Genomic DNA, 13,196 nt, shown 5'->3' with positions numbered 1-13,196 from the left:
GAGTGGACATGTGGGAGTCATCGGGCTCCATACAGTAGGGTAAGTGGCTTCGGTGTGTACAGCCAGGGATATTCTCCCTTCTCAATTCTGACTTTTCCTTAAGGGAAAAGCCAACTGGTTTTGCATTTGATTGGGGTGCTTTGCTGGAGATGGGAATTGTTGACCTCTGACTCACAAACCGGTTGGTTTGCTTTTGTTTGCATTCATTCATGATGGAATCTGCTTGCCCTTTTGGTATTGGAGCATTTGCTTGTGGTTTTTGTGTTCTGTTGTTTTCTTAACTTATAAATGTGGGGAAAATATCATCTGTCCCTAAGGAAAGCCCTTTGGGGGCATATATATATGTATATATTTTAAATGGACAAAATATAGCTGTGAGTCTGTGACTAAGAAGGAGATGACATTCTATTATAATAGTGTGTGGCCCCATTATACATTAGGATCAAGAAAGTGATGACCCTTGAATGGCTCACTTCATTATTATACGATATTGCATTTAGAATTGTTTTGTGAAAGTGCAAGTGAAAATGATGAGATTCCATATGCAGAAGCACTTACACTGTTGTATCAGGAGGAAAAGAAGTCAGACAGCTGCTGCCTTATGGTACAGAGGTTTGAAAGGAAAACCAGGGGCAAATCTGTTTTACAAGAGAAAGAGGAAGAAAGTGAGACTGAGGACACATTATTTCAAAACTTAAACTCCCCTCTGGCCAACTTGGCTCCTCCACTGCCTGAATAGACTGCACTGACTGTTGTTCCAACCAACCCCATGTCGCCAACATATTCGCTCCTGTCAATACTTCCTGTTTCTCCTACTTACAGGGATCAGATAGAAGTTTCTATGTTAACCCGTGGAGCACAGGGGCTTGGTACTGTGTCATCATCTAAGACAGGACAGCGTACCCCATTTAGATAGGGAGCCACTTCTGTGTGTACATGCTAATTCATTCAGTCATGTCTGATTCTTTGTGACCCGAGGGACCGCTAGCCCACCAGACTCCTCTGTCCATGGGATTTCCTAAGCAAGAATACTGGAGTGGGTAGTCATTCCCTTCTCCAGGGGATCTTCCTGACTCAGGGATCAAACCCATATCTCCTGCATTGCAGGCAGACTCTTAACCTGCTGAGCCATCGAGGAAGCCCATTTAGACCTGGAGCCACTTCTGCTGCTGCTGCTGCTGCTAAGTCACTTCAGTCGTGTCCGACTCTGTGTGACCCCATAGACGGTAGCCTACCAGGCTCCCCCGTCCCTGGGATTCTCCAGGCAAGAACACTGGAGTGGGTTGCCATTTCCTCCTCCAGTGCATGAAAGTGAAAGGGAAGTCGCTCAGTCGGGTCCGACTCTTCGCGACCCCATGGACTGCAGCCCACCAGGCTCCTCCATGGAGCCACTTCTAGAGCAGGGCAATTGCTCTTGCTGTGATATCCTGTAGGAGGTCTCAGTGCAAATGGTCAACCAGCTGAATTTCTATCCTCAACTTCAGATTTGTTTAATTGGAAAAACCGTAACCCTGCTTATCGAGAGGACCCCCTCTGCATGACTGAACTTTTCACTTCTGTCTCTGTCACTCACCATCCCTCTTGGGCAGAATATACTTTGGAGGGGATGAAAGGAGGGTAGTCATTGACAGGGCTAGAGAGGAAGTGCACCAGCTCCATCTGGTGGATCCAGATGGAACTCCAGGAGCAAATCTGGTGGACGTTCCCACTGCTGCGCCTGACTGAAAGTGAAAGTAAAGTCGCTCAGTCCTGTCGGGACTCTTTGCGACCCCACGGACTGTAGCCTACCAGGCTCCTCTGTCCATGGGATTTTCCAGGCAAGAGTACTGGAGTGGATTGCCTGACTGGGATCCTAATATTGGAGAAAGGACGCACCTAGAGCATTATAGAAAGTGTATCTTAGCAGGTCTTTGAAAAGGAGTACCCAGCCAAAAGAGCTTAGATACAATTTAGGAGATGTACCAAAACCCAATGATGATTCATCAGAGTTTCTAGAAAGAGAAACCACACTGATACAGGCCCTGAGGCCCCTGAAAATATGAGAATGGTACACATGACTTTAATTAGGCCAAGCACCCCAGATATAAGAGGCAAATCACAAAAGTTAAATGGTGCATTTGGAATGAACCCTTCGTAAGTGTTCAACAACAGGGAACAATGAGGAAGAAGCAAGAGGATACAAGACTGAAAGCCACTCACCTGGCTCCAGCAGAGGATTCCCAGAGACTAACCGGAATAGAGGAAAACAACAAAAGACAGATAGGAGCCTCTCATGTGGTAGAGAGAGAGAAGACTCTGATGATGCCCCAGGAACTCCAGGTAACTTTGACAGCAGGGACAAGCTGACTTTCTGATAGATACAGTGCAACATACTCTGGTAAACACCAAGATGGCCCAGAGAACATCTCAGCCCATCCCGGTCACAAGAGTTTCTGGAGAAGTGTAAAGCTGTTCTTTCTTACAACCTCTGGAATGCCGATTAGGGAACCTCAGCCTGAAACACAGCTTCTTATATATGCCAGTGTGTCCAGTCCCTCTTTTGTAAATTAAATGCTCAAGTAAGTTTCTCACCAGAACAGCTTGACATCAGGCAATTGTCAACATTTTGAGCTAGAATTTTGTGCAGACCATGAGGTCCAGTGTCTGGCTTCTTTGCCTCATTGTATGGCGCATGGCAGGTGCCTGTATTTCTGTGGGATGTGTGAACTGCATGCATACATGGGTGGCTTATGTCAAATCTGCCTTGAGCACAAGATGACCATCTCACTGGTGATGACAGATGGGAGAACCCACAGACTTATAAAAAATGCCCCAGCAGAGAGATGACACTTTTCTTATCTTCTAAAAAATTACCAACATCTGGCTCCAAAAAAGGAAGTTGTCATTCATTCTGAAGGAAACACACAGCTGGGGTCCATTCTCATGCCAGAATCCAGTTCTCATTCTTGGTATTCCTTTCCTTTGTGGTCAAGAAATGCTGCAATAACCTCCATTTAACTGGGCTCTTTGTCTCCAGTCTTACCTCTTCTAAATACACCTCAGGGCTTTGCTGGTGGTCTGGTGGTTAAGACTCTGTCTGTCAGTGCAGGGGACACAGGTTCGAGCCCTGGTCCGGAAAGATTGTGTTCCACATGCCTCGGGGCAACTAAGCCCGCACACCACAAATACTGAACTGTGCTCTAGAGCCTGTATTCCGCAACAAGAGAAGCCCCACTAACTGCAACTAGAACAAGCCTTGAAGCAGCAATGAAGACCCAGTACAGCCAAAAATTAATTAATTAAGCTTTAAAAAGTACACCTCAATAACTACTCCTGGGATCGTCTCTCACTATATAACTAGTCACTCTGTTTCTTTGTTTCAAACCTTCTAACAGTTTATTCATTCACTCAGTTATTCAACAAACATGTTTTAAAGTCTATTTTAGAAACCATTCTGGTGCCGGTGATACAAATAGAAAGCAAGACAGACAAGATCCCTGTTTTCATGGAACTTACATTTAAGGGAGTTGGGACAAGGTCCCACAGATAAGGTCCGTATGTCTTGTGAAGGCATTCAGGGCTTTTATGTCATTTCTCCTCCTACATCTCTCAATACCACTTTTCACTCACTTTCTACCCAGGTATACCTCAAGTAAGGATACTCAAGTTCAAAGAGAAGGGGTGGGGTTTGCAAAAGATCTTATCCAAAGACATAACCACTAAGCATTCAAGCAAGGATCAAATCCGTGTGTGTGTTGGCTCTTTGTATATATTTCAGGTACTAGGTGCATAATAGGGGCTCAAAAACTATTTCTTGGTGGACATATTTCACAATCTCACATTTATTTCTCCTTCTTTTGAAGGAGCTCCCAAGTTGGAGCACCTGTCTTCTGGCTAATCCAAACAACATATCATATAGTTTACTTACAGGGGTTCAAAGACCAGGTCCAAGGTAACCCTATTATTCAGTGGATAACCAGTGAGGGGGCAGGTGGTACTGGAGAGGGCTTCGTGGGCCAAGGATACTCTGGGGGCTCCAAGTTTGTTGTAGACTCCAGGGTTCCTGGGGTCTCTAAGGATTCTATGGGCTTTGGTGACTCCAAGGGTGATGGGGACTTCAGGTATGAATGTTGTTTTCATAGGCTTTGTCAGCTTCAGTTTATCCTGCTCTTCCTGGAAGTTTGGGGTGATGGGTCCTGCAGGGCAGAGCAAAGAAAGAAGGATGTTGGAACAGGTACCCAAATCTGAAAAGGACAGAATTCTGTCCCTTTCTTTGAGCACTGAATTAAATGCAGTGTGGAGCAAGGGATTGGCTTCACCTTTTATCAAAATCCCCATGGTTGGAGCCTGCCACCCTGTCTTCTCCTACTGATCCTTCCTCCCTGTGCATTCTCAGCACCATGAGCCACCCAGCTGTTCCCAGACTTCCCTGGGAAGTTTTGCCTGACTTCTCCAGGGAGATTCAGTCTCTCACCCCTCTGGGCGACCATCACCCCAGCCCAGCCCTGCTACTGTGATGCTGCCTTCCCCTCCAGCCTGGCCACTCTGAGGGCAGGGCCTGGGCCCAGTCCACTTCTGAGACCCCAGCATGGAGAACAGGAGATACTGCAGGAAATACTGGCGGAATTTTAACAGATGTCTGGTTGACCCACAAAGGGACACCAGCTCCCAGTGCAGGGTGTAAGGAGAGCAGCAGGGTGCTTCTGGCCCTAGAGAACTGTAATGACTAAAGAATGGTGAGACCCAGCTACTCTGGTGCTGACCCCTCTAAGCCCTGCTGAGGATAGGGGGTGCAGGACAAATAAAGGGGTAACCTGGGGGTGGCCTGGTCTTCAATTCTTTCAGGCTAACCTGGGTCTGTGGCACCTACAGGCTGTGCTGACTGCAGCCTGCCAAGCGCTCAGAGACCAAACCCTTTGATTTCCACTCCAATGCTACAACTGCTGTTAAGGGTTCTCCCAATCCTCTTCTCAAGGGGGACTCAGTATGTGTGTGTGTGTGTGTGTGTGTGTGTGTGTGTGTGTGTGTGTGTGTGTGTAGGGAGAATGAGTTGCTGATTCTAATGACCTTTCAAGTTTTCATCTGTCTTCCCCTCCCTGGGTCTTAGCGTCACATCTATAAGATGATGTGTAAGCATGCTCTGGCATTCTAGAAGTCCTGAAAGACTGCTGCTGCTGCTGCTAAGTTGCTTCAGTTGTGTCCGACTCTGTGCGACCCCATAGACAGCAGCCCACTAGGCTCTCTGGTCCCTGGGATTCTCCAGGCAAGAACACTGGAGTGGGTTGCCATTTCCTTCTCCGATGCATGAAAGTGAAAAGTGAAAGTGAAGTCGCTCAGTTGTGTCTGACTCTTAGCGACCCCATGGACTGCAGCCTACCAGGCTCCTCCATCCATGAGATTTTCCAGGCAAGAGTACTGGAGTGGGGTGCCATTGAGGATGGTATTAATATTGCCATTACACACTGTATGTGCCTCTCCTCATGGGTCTTGTGATCGTTATTCTGATAGGCTGGATTCCAGACACATGGGGTATCTACCAATATCTGCTGATCAGGAGACGGGGTGACTCTGGATTTTCCTGGTTCCTTGGGCCTTAGAGACGTCTCGAGTCTTTGGCGGGCTCTGATTTTAGGGCTCTTTTCTGCCTTCATTGCTGCAATTTTCTTTGCCTGCTTCATTCTGATATGTTTCACTCTAAGGAAAAGATGCTCTTGATCAGTTCGGGCTCTCTACCCACAATATGGGCTCTGATCTTGCTGGAAAGTGCTGGTTTAGAGCCTGGGGTGAGCCATGCAGCCTCTCTGGGGCTTGCTTTCCTGTCGTGGACAACAGAGACGCATGCTTGTCAGGCTGTGGGTCTCAGATGAGGTCAGCTATGAAAGGGCTTTGCAAACTGATTCTTGTTGGTCTTCAAGTCCAGCTGGCTATACTTAAAACATAGCTTCCCAGGGATTTCTCTGGTGATCAAGTGGCTAGCATTCAGTGCTCCCACTGCAGGGGTCACCAGTTCAATCCCTGATTGGGGAACTAGATCCTACATGCCATGTAGCATGGCCCCCCCCAAAAAACCAGCAACCCAGCTTGCCCTGCCACCTCACTCCTCTTCTTCCTCACCCTAATGGACAGTTACTCCCAACTCTCTCTGCCCCTCATCACTTGCCCAGCTCAGGCCTGGCTTAGATCGTGACATCAGCCTCTTGCCTTTCCCTCTGTGGACTGTGCCCACCCCAAGTTCACACCTCCCCTCCCAGCTGACTCCTCTATGGTCCTCAACTAAGGATTAACTCCAAGACGTCTGGACCGGCCAGAGGCTCCCCTGCCCAGCTCTCTGCCCTGCCTCTGGCATCTCTGCCCTTCTCACTCCAGACTTCCAGCCAGCACATTTAGCCAAGTGTCAGGAGTCTTTATGAACCAACCCCAAGCACCTTTATCGACTTCGTTTTTAGCTGTTACTTAGGTGCACTCTCAATGCACCTGATGTTGCACAAAGACACCGGAAGTTCCTCAGGTGTGTTCCCAGGGTCTCTGTACCTGACTTTCCACCACATGCTCAACTGCTCAGCCCTGCTGCCACTTGAGACAGCTCCCTGGGGACTCCACTGGTTTCACTTCCTCCTCCGCTTTCTCTTTTATAAAGTTCTTTGAAAGCCTCGGTCCCTTGGGCCTGTTTTGTGGCTCCGTATAGTCCCGATGGCCCTGGCTCGTGGGGACCCTGTTTGCTGCCAGACCCTGAGTTCCTCAAGGGTGGGGGCGTCCATCCAGCACCAGAGGCCTGGGGGTAGCAGGCTCTGGGAGAGGCTGAATGGTGAATGTTTTTAATTGGAGGACTATTGCTTTATGATGTTGTGATAGTTTCTGCTATACAACAGAGTGAATCAGCTGGATGTATGCCTATATCCCCTCCCTCTTGAGCCCCCCTCCGTCCTGCCCCCATCCCACCCTTCCAGGTCATCACAAAGCACGGGGCTGAGCTCCCTGTGCTATCCAGCAGCTTCCCATTAGCTAAATATTTTACGCAAGGTAGGGTACGTATGTCAGCGCTACTCTCCCAACTCATCCCACCCTGACCTCATGCCAAACAACAAAGAAGACAGGAACGCAAACCCACCCATCAACAGACAGGCTGCCTAAAGCTGTACTAAGCTTATGGTGAATCTTAACCTCGGTACTCACATGAGTGGGACAAGGCAGAGGAAGAACAGTGTGACACCGATGGCTCCGTAGAACACGCCCCGAATCAGCCCTTTCATGAAAGTCTGGGCAACCAAAGAACTCCTTCCTGGAGGTAGAGAGCTAGTGCGAAGGGGTTCTCCCTGGGGACCTCCCAGCTGTCTCCCCTGGCCCCAGGGCCCACCCCCTCTTCCCCACCCACACAGTGCCCCTCCACCATCACCTGACTTCAGCAGGATGGTCAGGGCGTGGGTTCCCTCTGGGTTCCTGCCCTCACAGAGCAGGCTCGTGCCCGTTTCAGGTGGCTTGGTCAGATGGATGGTGCTGTTGGCCCAGGGGCCAAGCGTGGTAGAAGTCACCCGGAAGCCTGTGCGGTTCATGACCACGGGAGCGACCCCCACCCGCCACCACACGGAGGGCGTGGGGGTCCCACGGAAGGAACAGCTGCAGTGCAGAGTCTTCTCCAAGGAGCAAGAGGAATCGAGCAGCCTGGTGGGGGCTGAGGGGAGTGAGGGTCAGGAGTCAGCAAGCATCCTGATTCCCTGTCTGCCTCCTTCAGGACCCAGCCTTTTCTTTATTTGTGATAAACCAGGAACTTCAGAGAGACTTTCTGGGTCTTCCCCAGTGGCTCAGTGGTAAAGAATCTGCCTGCCAGTGCAGGAGACATGGGTTCAATTGTTGGTCCTGGAAGATCCCACATGCCATGGAAGAACTAAGCCACAACTTCTGGGCCTGTGCTCTAGAGCCCGGGAACCACACCAACTGAGCCCATGAGCCAGAACTACTGAAGGCTGGGCACCCTAGGTGCTGTGCTCTGCAGCAAGAGGAGCCGCTGCAGTGAGAAGCCCGCTCATTGCAACTAGAGAAAAGCCCACACAGTAATGAAGACCCAGGAAAGTCAAAGATAAATAAGTGAACAAAATCATATATTAAAAAAAATATGTATTTCTTGGAAGTCCAGAGGAGTCAGGCCTCACAGACCAGTTGCCCTTCACCCTTTCTCCTCGTCTGGCCTGAACCGGCACACTCAACTTTCCAGACCGATGGCAGAGGAGTCTCTTGAAGATCTGCATTGCCTACGATCCCTCATCTATCCACCCCCACCAGGCTAAACTGCCCAACCTCAGTAACTCTCTTTCCGAGCTCTGGCCCTTCCAGCTCCACCTGTGGTCAGATTTTTCCCTCCATCACTGTCTGGATGCTCCTGGCAAGTCACTTCCCTCTCTACTCTTCCCTAGTCTGGAAAACAGAGAGACTTCCTGAGCCCGACTCACATTATCATTGCTGGAAGAGGCACACAATGAATGCCTGAGGTTTATTGTGTTCCTGCCTCAATTCAGGACCAAGTGCCACCCATTCAATGAACATTTTTAGATTTTCCTCTTCTCTGTCCAGGTGGATGTGGAGTGAGCATTCATCTTAAGCAAAGACTGCTATGCTGATTTCTGAGTAAGAACACCCTGAAACCACCTCACTCTCTGTAGAACAGGTCAGACACAAGGTCCATTCAGTGAGACTGTGGGTTAATAGTCACTCTCTTCAAGGTCTCCAATAGTGAGGAATTGGTCCTTAGCATTTCCATGTACTTAGTCACTGGAGTTGTTAGGGGTTACTGGAGGAAATGGGTCATTTCCCCCTAAACAGTTGCCCTTGATCTTGGGCTTTCCATTTGGGTCACTTGAGGGGATGAGGAATTTGCAGGCCTTTCCTCCACTTCCCTTGCTGACCTCCAAATTATTCATTTTCACCATCTGGAGAAGCAGGCCATAGAGAGCGATCGAAAGAGGCTGAAAAAAACTTACTGACTTTGGAACTTGGAGTGTGCTAGCAATATTCAGACGGCTCCTGTGCTCAAATATCTTCAGAGCCCCCTGATGAGCTCCAACCCTTACCCTCAGCTCTACTCCCTGGCCCATGCCCCCTGCAACCTCCCCAATTCCCCCACTCCTGTCAGAATCTGGCCTGCAGATGCTTAACCCACATTGGTTCCTTGGTGCCCTAAACCCTTGTGTGCCTGCTTGGTCGTGTCCAACTTTTTGAGACCCTATGGACTGTAGCCCACCAGGCTCCTCTGTCCATGGGATTCCCCAGGAAATAATACTGGAGTGGGTTGCCATTTCCTCCTCCAGGGGGTCTTCCTGACCCAGGGAACGACCCTAGTCTCCTGCATTCCAAGCAGATTCTTTGCCGCTGAGCCATCAGGGAAAGTGAAGTCGCTCAGTCTTGTGCGACTCTGTGACCCCGCAGACTGTAGCCCACCAGGCTCCTCTGTCCATGGGATTCTCCAGGCAAGAATACTGGAGTGGGTTGCCATTTCCTTCTCCAGAGGATCTTCCTGACCCAGGGATTGAACCCAGGTCTCCTGCATTGTAGGCAGACGTTTTAACCTCTGAGCCACCAGGGAAGCTGAGCCATCAGGGAAGCCCACCCTAAACCCTTAAGTCCTCTTGTATTACGTCACCACGACCTGACCTAGCCCTGGCTCTGGAGCCTTGGCTTCCTCAGACCCTTCCAGTGCTGCGTCTCTTCCCACTCACCCAGCTGGAGCCCTGGCGTTGCCATGAGCAGCAGCAGTTGTTTTCCACGCAGGAGAGGCAGGGGCTTAGACCACAGCTGGTCCCGAAACCGGAGCTGTCTGGTTCAGATGGGGTGATGTGATGAATACCTGGAAGAGGCTGCAGGGGTGGGGAGAGCAGAAAGAACTCTTAGACAGCCGGGGGCTTCAGCCTCTTCAGTCATCCTGAAGGCGCGTCCCCTCTGAGAAGCAGGAATTTTGTGGGATGTGATGTCTGAAGGCCTGCAGACAGGACGGCACCACCATGATCCTCTGTGATGCTCCAAAGGCACGTCTCCTTCCCCCGCCCCCAGTCTGTCACCCCCCTCCCCAGCTCCCTTAGGAGGGTCTTTAGTTCCAGGTCTGCAGGCTTCCTCTAAAGTTTACGGGTACCACATAAACTGTGTGCCACAGGGAGACAGGGTCAGGTCTGGGGGTTTGGAATGTCCCCCTGGGGCCCTGGTGAAAAATGGCTTGGAGGGGGAGTGACCACAGGCCAGGTGGTCAGGGGAGAGAGATGGTGGCTGGGGAAGAATGGCAGGCTGGAGCTGGGGCAAAGGCTGTGAGAAATGGAGAGGATGGGACTGATTTAACATTTGAGGGGAATAAAAACAGATGGGGGTTTCTACTGCTGATGGGAAAAGTTCCAAACCTTCTTGCATTGTAGATGAGGGTCCCCACAAGTTTGCTTCGCCCTTGTCTTATGTCCCCGTGTCTTTCTCAACCTTTTCCCAATGTTCCCCTTTCCAAATTTCACCCTTAACATAACTCTCCCGTCATCAGGGACTCTTCTGTTTCCCAGCTTTTCCTTCTGTAGCTCTCCTCTGTCCACATTCAGTTTCATAACTGAGTTCAACGCTGCTTCCTTGATGTAGCCTTTCCTGATTGCCCCACCCTGTTAGAAGTGGGTAATCTCTCCCCTCCCAGAATTGCCAAGTGATTAAAAAAAAAAAAATTGGCTGCATTGTGTCTTAGTTGCAGCACCCTGGCTATAGGGCATGTAGTTTGCTCTGCAGCAGGTGGGATCTTAGTTCCCCGACCAGGGATGGAACCTGTGTTGCCTACACCGGGAGGCGGAGTCTTAACCACTGGACCACCAGGGAAGCCCCTATTAAGTGATGTTATTTGTTCTTTTCTGGAGAAGTGATTTTTTCCTCATGACAGAGTGATTTGTTTTTGTGTAGATGCCAGATAGTAACTTACCCTTCTTTTCATCACTCACAAATTCAACCTGTCAAGGGATGCAATATTGCCTGCTAAAGCACTACTTTGGCTTCCTTTGCAATTAAGAGGAGACCGTGTGACATTGTTTTAGTGGAAGTAAGCTGGGGATTCTTGGGAAAGTTTTTGCTTTCTTAATACTATCCTTTCCTCTTTCCTGTCACTTCCTTCTTCTTCCTCCTAGAATATGGAGGTGATACTGGAGGTGGAGCAGCAATTTGGCAATCATGAGGTAACCATGAGGAAGAAAGCCACTCATGGTTGATGTTCACTTAAGGATGCTTTAGCAGAACAATTCAAGAAGCCCAGTCCCCTGACGGCCTTGTAGAGCTGCTATGCCAATCCTGCACAGCCTAGCTCTGCACATCTTTCTTTTTTAGTTGATGTATAGCTGATTTAATGTTCATTTCTGCTATATAGCAAAGAGATTCAGTTTTATATCTGGAGAAGGAAATGGCAACCCACTCCAGTATTCTTGCCTGGAGAATCCCATGGACAGAGGACCCTGGCGGGCTGCAGTCCATGGGGTCGCAAGAGTCGGACACAACTTAGCAACGGACATGATATATATATATATATGTGTGTGTATTATATATATATATATATATATATATATATATATATATATATATATATATGGTGGTGGTTTAGTTGCTAAGTTGTGTCCGACTCTTGTGACAGGCAAGAATACTGGAGTGGGTTGCCATTTCCTTCTCCAGGGGATTGCCCCAGCCCAGGAATTGAACCCAGGTCTCCTGCATTGCAGGCAGATTTCTTTACCATCTGAGCTATGATGGAATCCCTATATATATATTCTTTTTCATTATGGTTTATCATAAGATATTGAATATAGAATCTTGTTGTTTATCCATTCTGTACTCCCAATCCATCCCTCCCCCACCCAGCTCCCTCTTGACAACCTACATCAACCTTGACAATCCTATATCAAATAGACCCCTGTGCCCTCTGCAGAGCTTAGAAACGAACTTGTTTGATAGTCAATGATACAATGTTCACATCAATCTCACCTCCCTTGAAACTATAGCTCCCACACACACTTGTTTTTTTTGAAAAGCACCGACTTCAGAGCAGGAGCCCAGGGTTTGAGTGCCGATTATGTCGGCCACGACACTGATTCATTGGGAAACCACAGACAACTGCTTTTCCTCTCTGGGCCATTTCTGCAATAATTCTGCAATAATTCCTGGGAAAGAGGCAGAATGAAGAAATACGTCTGGGCATGACCTCCCCTATTAGCATTTTAATCAAGCATTACCAAAGACATCATGGGTATTTCAGGTTCCAGGGTTATTTTATGTCCTCAGACATTGGGTTGGTCTCAATTGATTTCTGGTAAAATATTCCAGCAGCCGCCACTTTGTGGAGCTCAATGCCTTTTGCCATAAACTCCTGTCTGCATAAGGATTCTGAGACTTCTTTCCACTAATTTTGTAGACAGGGGCTAGCAACACTCCCTCATGTAGAATATGTTCATGTTCTCCAAAATCCAAATAGGCCAATCAGACACTGGGTTTCTAGCTTCTTTTTTCCGCCAGAAACCCTGTACTTTTCAAATTAACAACCTGTGTGGCTTTGGGCAGTTTTATTGGTTCCCATTTATTATATCCAATCAATTTTGGTTGAAGGGAGGATATACATGTCTCCTGTTTAATAATACTAGAAAGGGGAAATGTTCCCCAGTCATACAGGGTATCTACTTATTAATACATTGAGGTAAAGGAGGAGATCCAATGACTTTCCATGAAATTTGTTTAAACATTCCAATCTTCCTCTAAACTCCCACAGTAATCCCATCAATTCTTGAATTTCCATAGCTTCCCCATTCAACTATAACTCCTATTAGGACTGACCAGCATCCGGTCCCATCACTTCACGGCAAATAGGAGGAGAAAAAGTGGAAGCAGTGACAGATTTTATTTTCTTGGGCTCCAAAATCATTGCAGATGGTGACTACAGTCATGAAATTAAAAGATGCTTGCCCCTTGGAAGCAAAGTTATGACAAACCTAGACAGCGTATCAAAAAGGCAGAGACATCACTTCGCGGACAAAAGTCTGTATGGTCAAAGCTATGATTTTTCCAGTTGTCATGTACAGATGGGAGAGTTGGACCATAAAGAAGGCAGAGCACCAAAGAACTGATGCTTTCAAACTGTGGTGCTGGAGAGGACTCTTGAGAGTCCCGTGGACAGCAAAGAGTTCAAAACTAGTCAAGGCTAAAAGAAATCAACTCTGAATATTCATTGGAAGGAC

General features: G+C 48.4%; 1 protein-coding gene across 1 annotated transcript; it reads right to left on the bottom strand.

Moving 5' to 3' along the window:
- Positions 1 to 4,133: 4,133 nt before the first annotated feature.
- On the bottom strand, positions 4,134 to 9,711 carry SIGLECL1 (SIGLEC family like 1). Its single transcript, XM_052656956.1, has 5 exons — positions 9,687 to 9,711; positions 7,373 to 7,648; positions 7,153 to 7,258; positions 5,517 to 5,673; positions 4,134 to 4,175 (listed from the first exon to the last, which is right to left on the bottom strand). The coding sequence occupies exons 1-5, from the start codon at positions 9,709 to 9,711 to the stop codon at positions 4,134 to 4,136; spliced, it is 606 nt and encodes a 201-aa protein (XP_052512916.1).
- Between the last annotated feature and the right edge of the window lie 3,485 nt (positions 9,712 to 13,196).

This window comes from Budorcas taxicolor, chromosome 18 (assembly GCF_023091745.1).
Source record: "Budorcas taxicolor isolate Tak-1 chromosome 18, Takin1.1, whole genome shotgun sequence".
NCBI classification, from domain to species: Eukaryota; Metazoa; Chordata; class Mammalia; order Artiodactyla; family Bovidae; genus Budorcas; species Budorcas taxicolor.
Note: the sequence above shows the minus strand (reverse complement) of the source record. Positions and strands in the feature narration are given on the sequence as shown.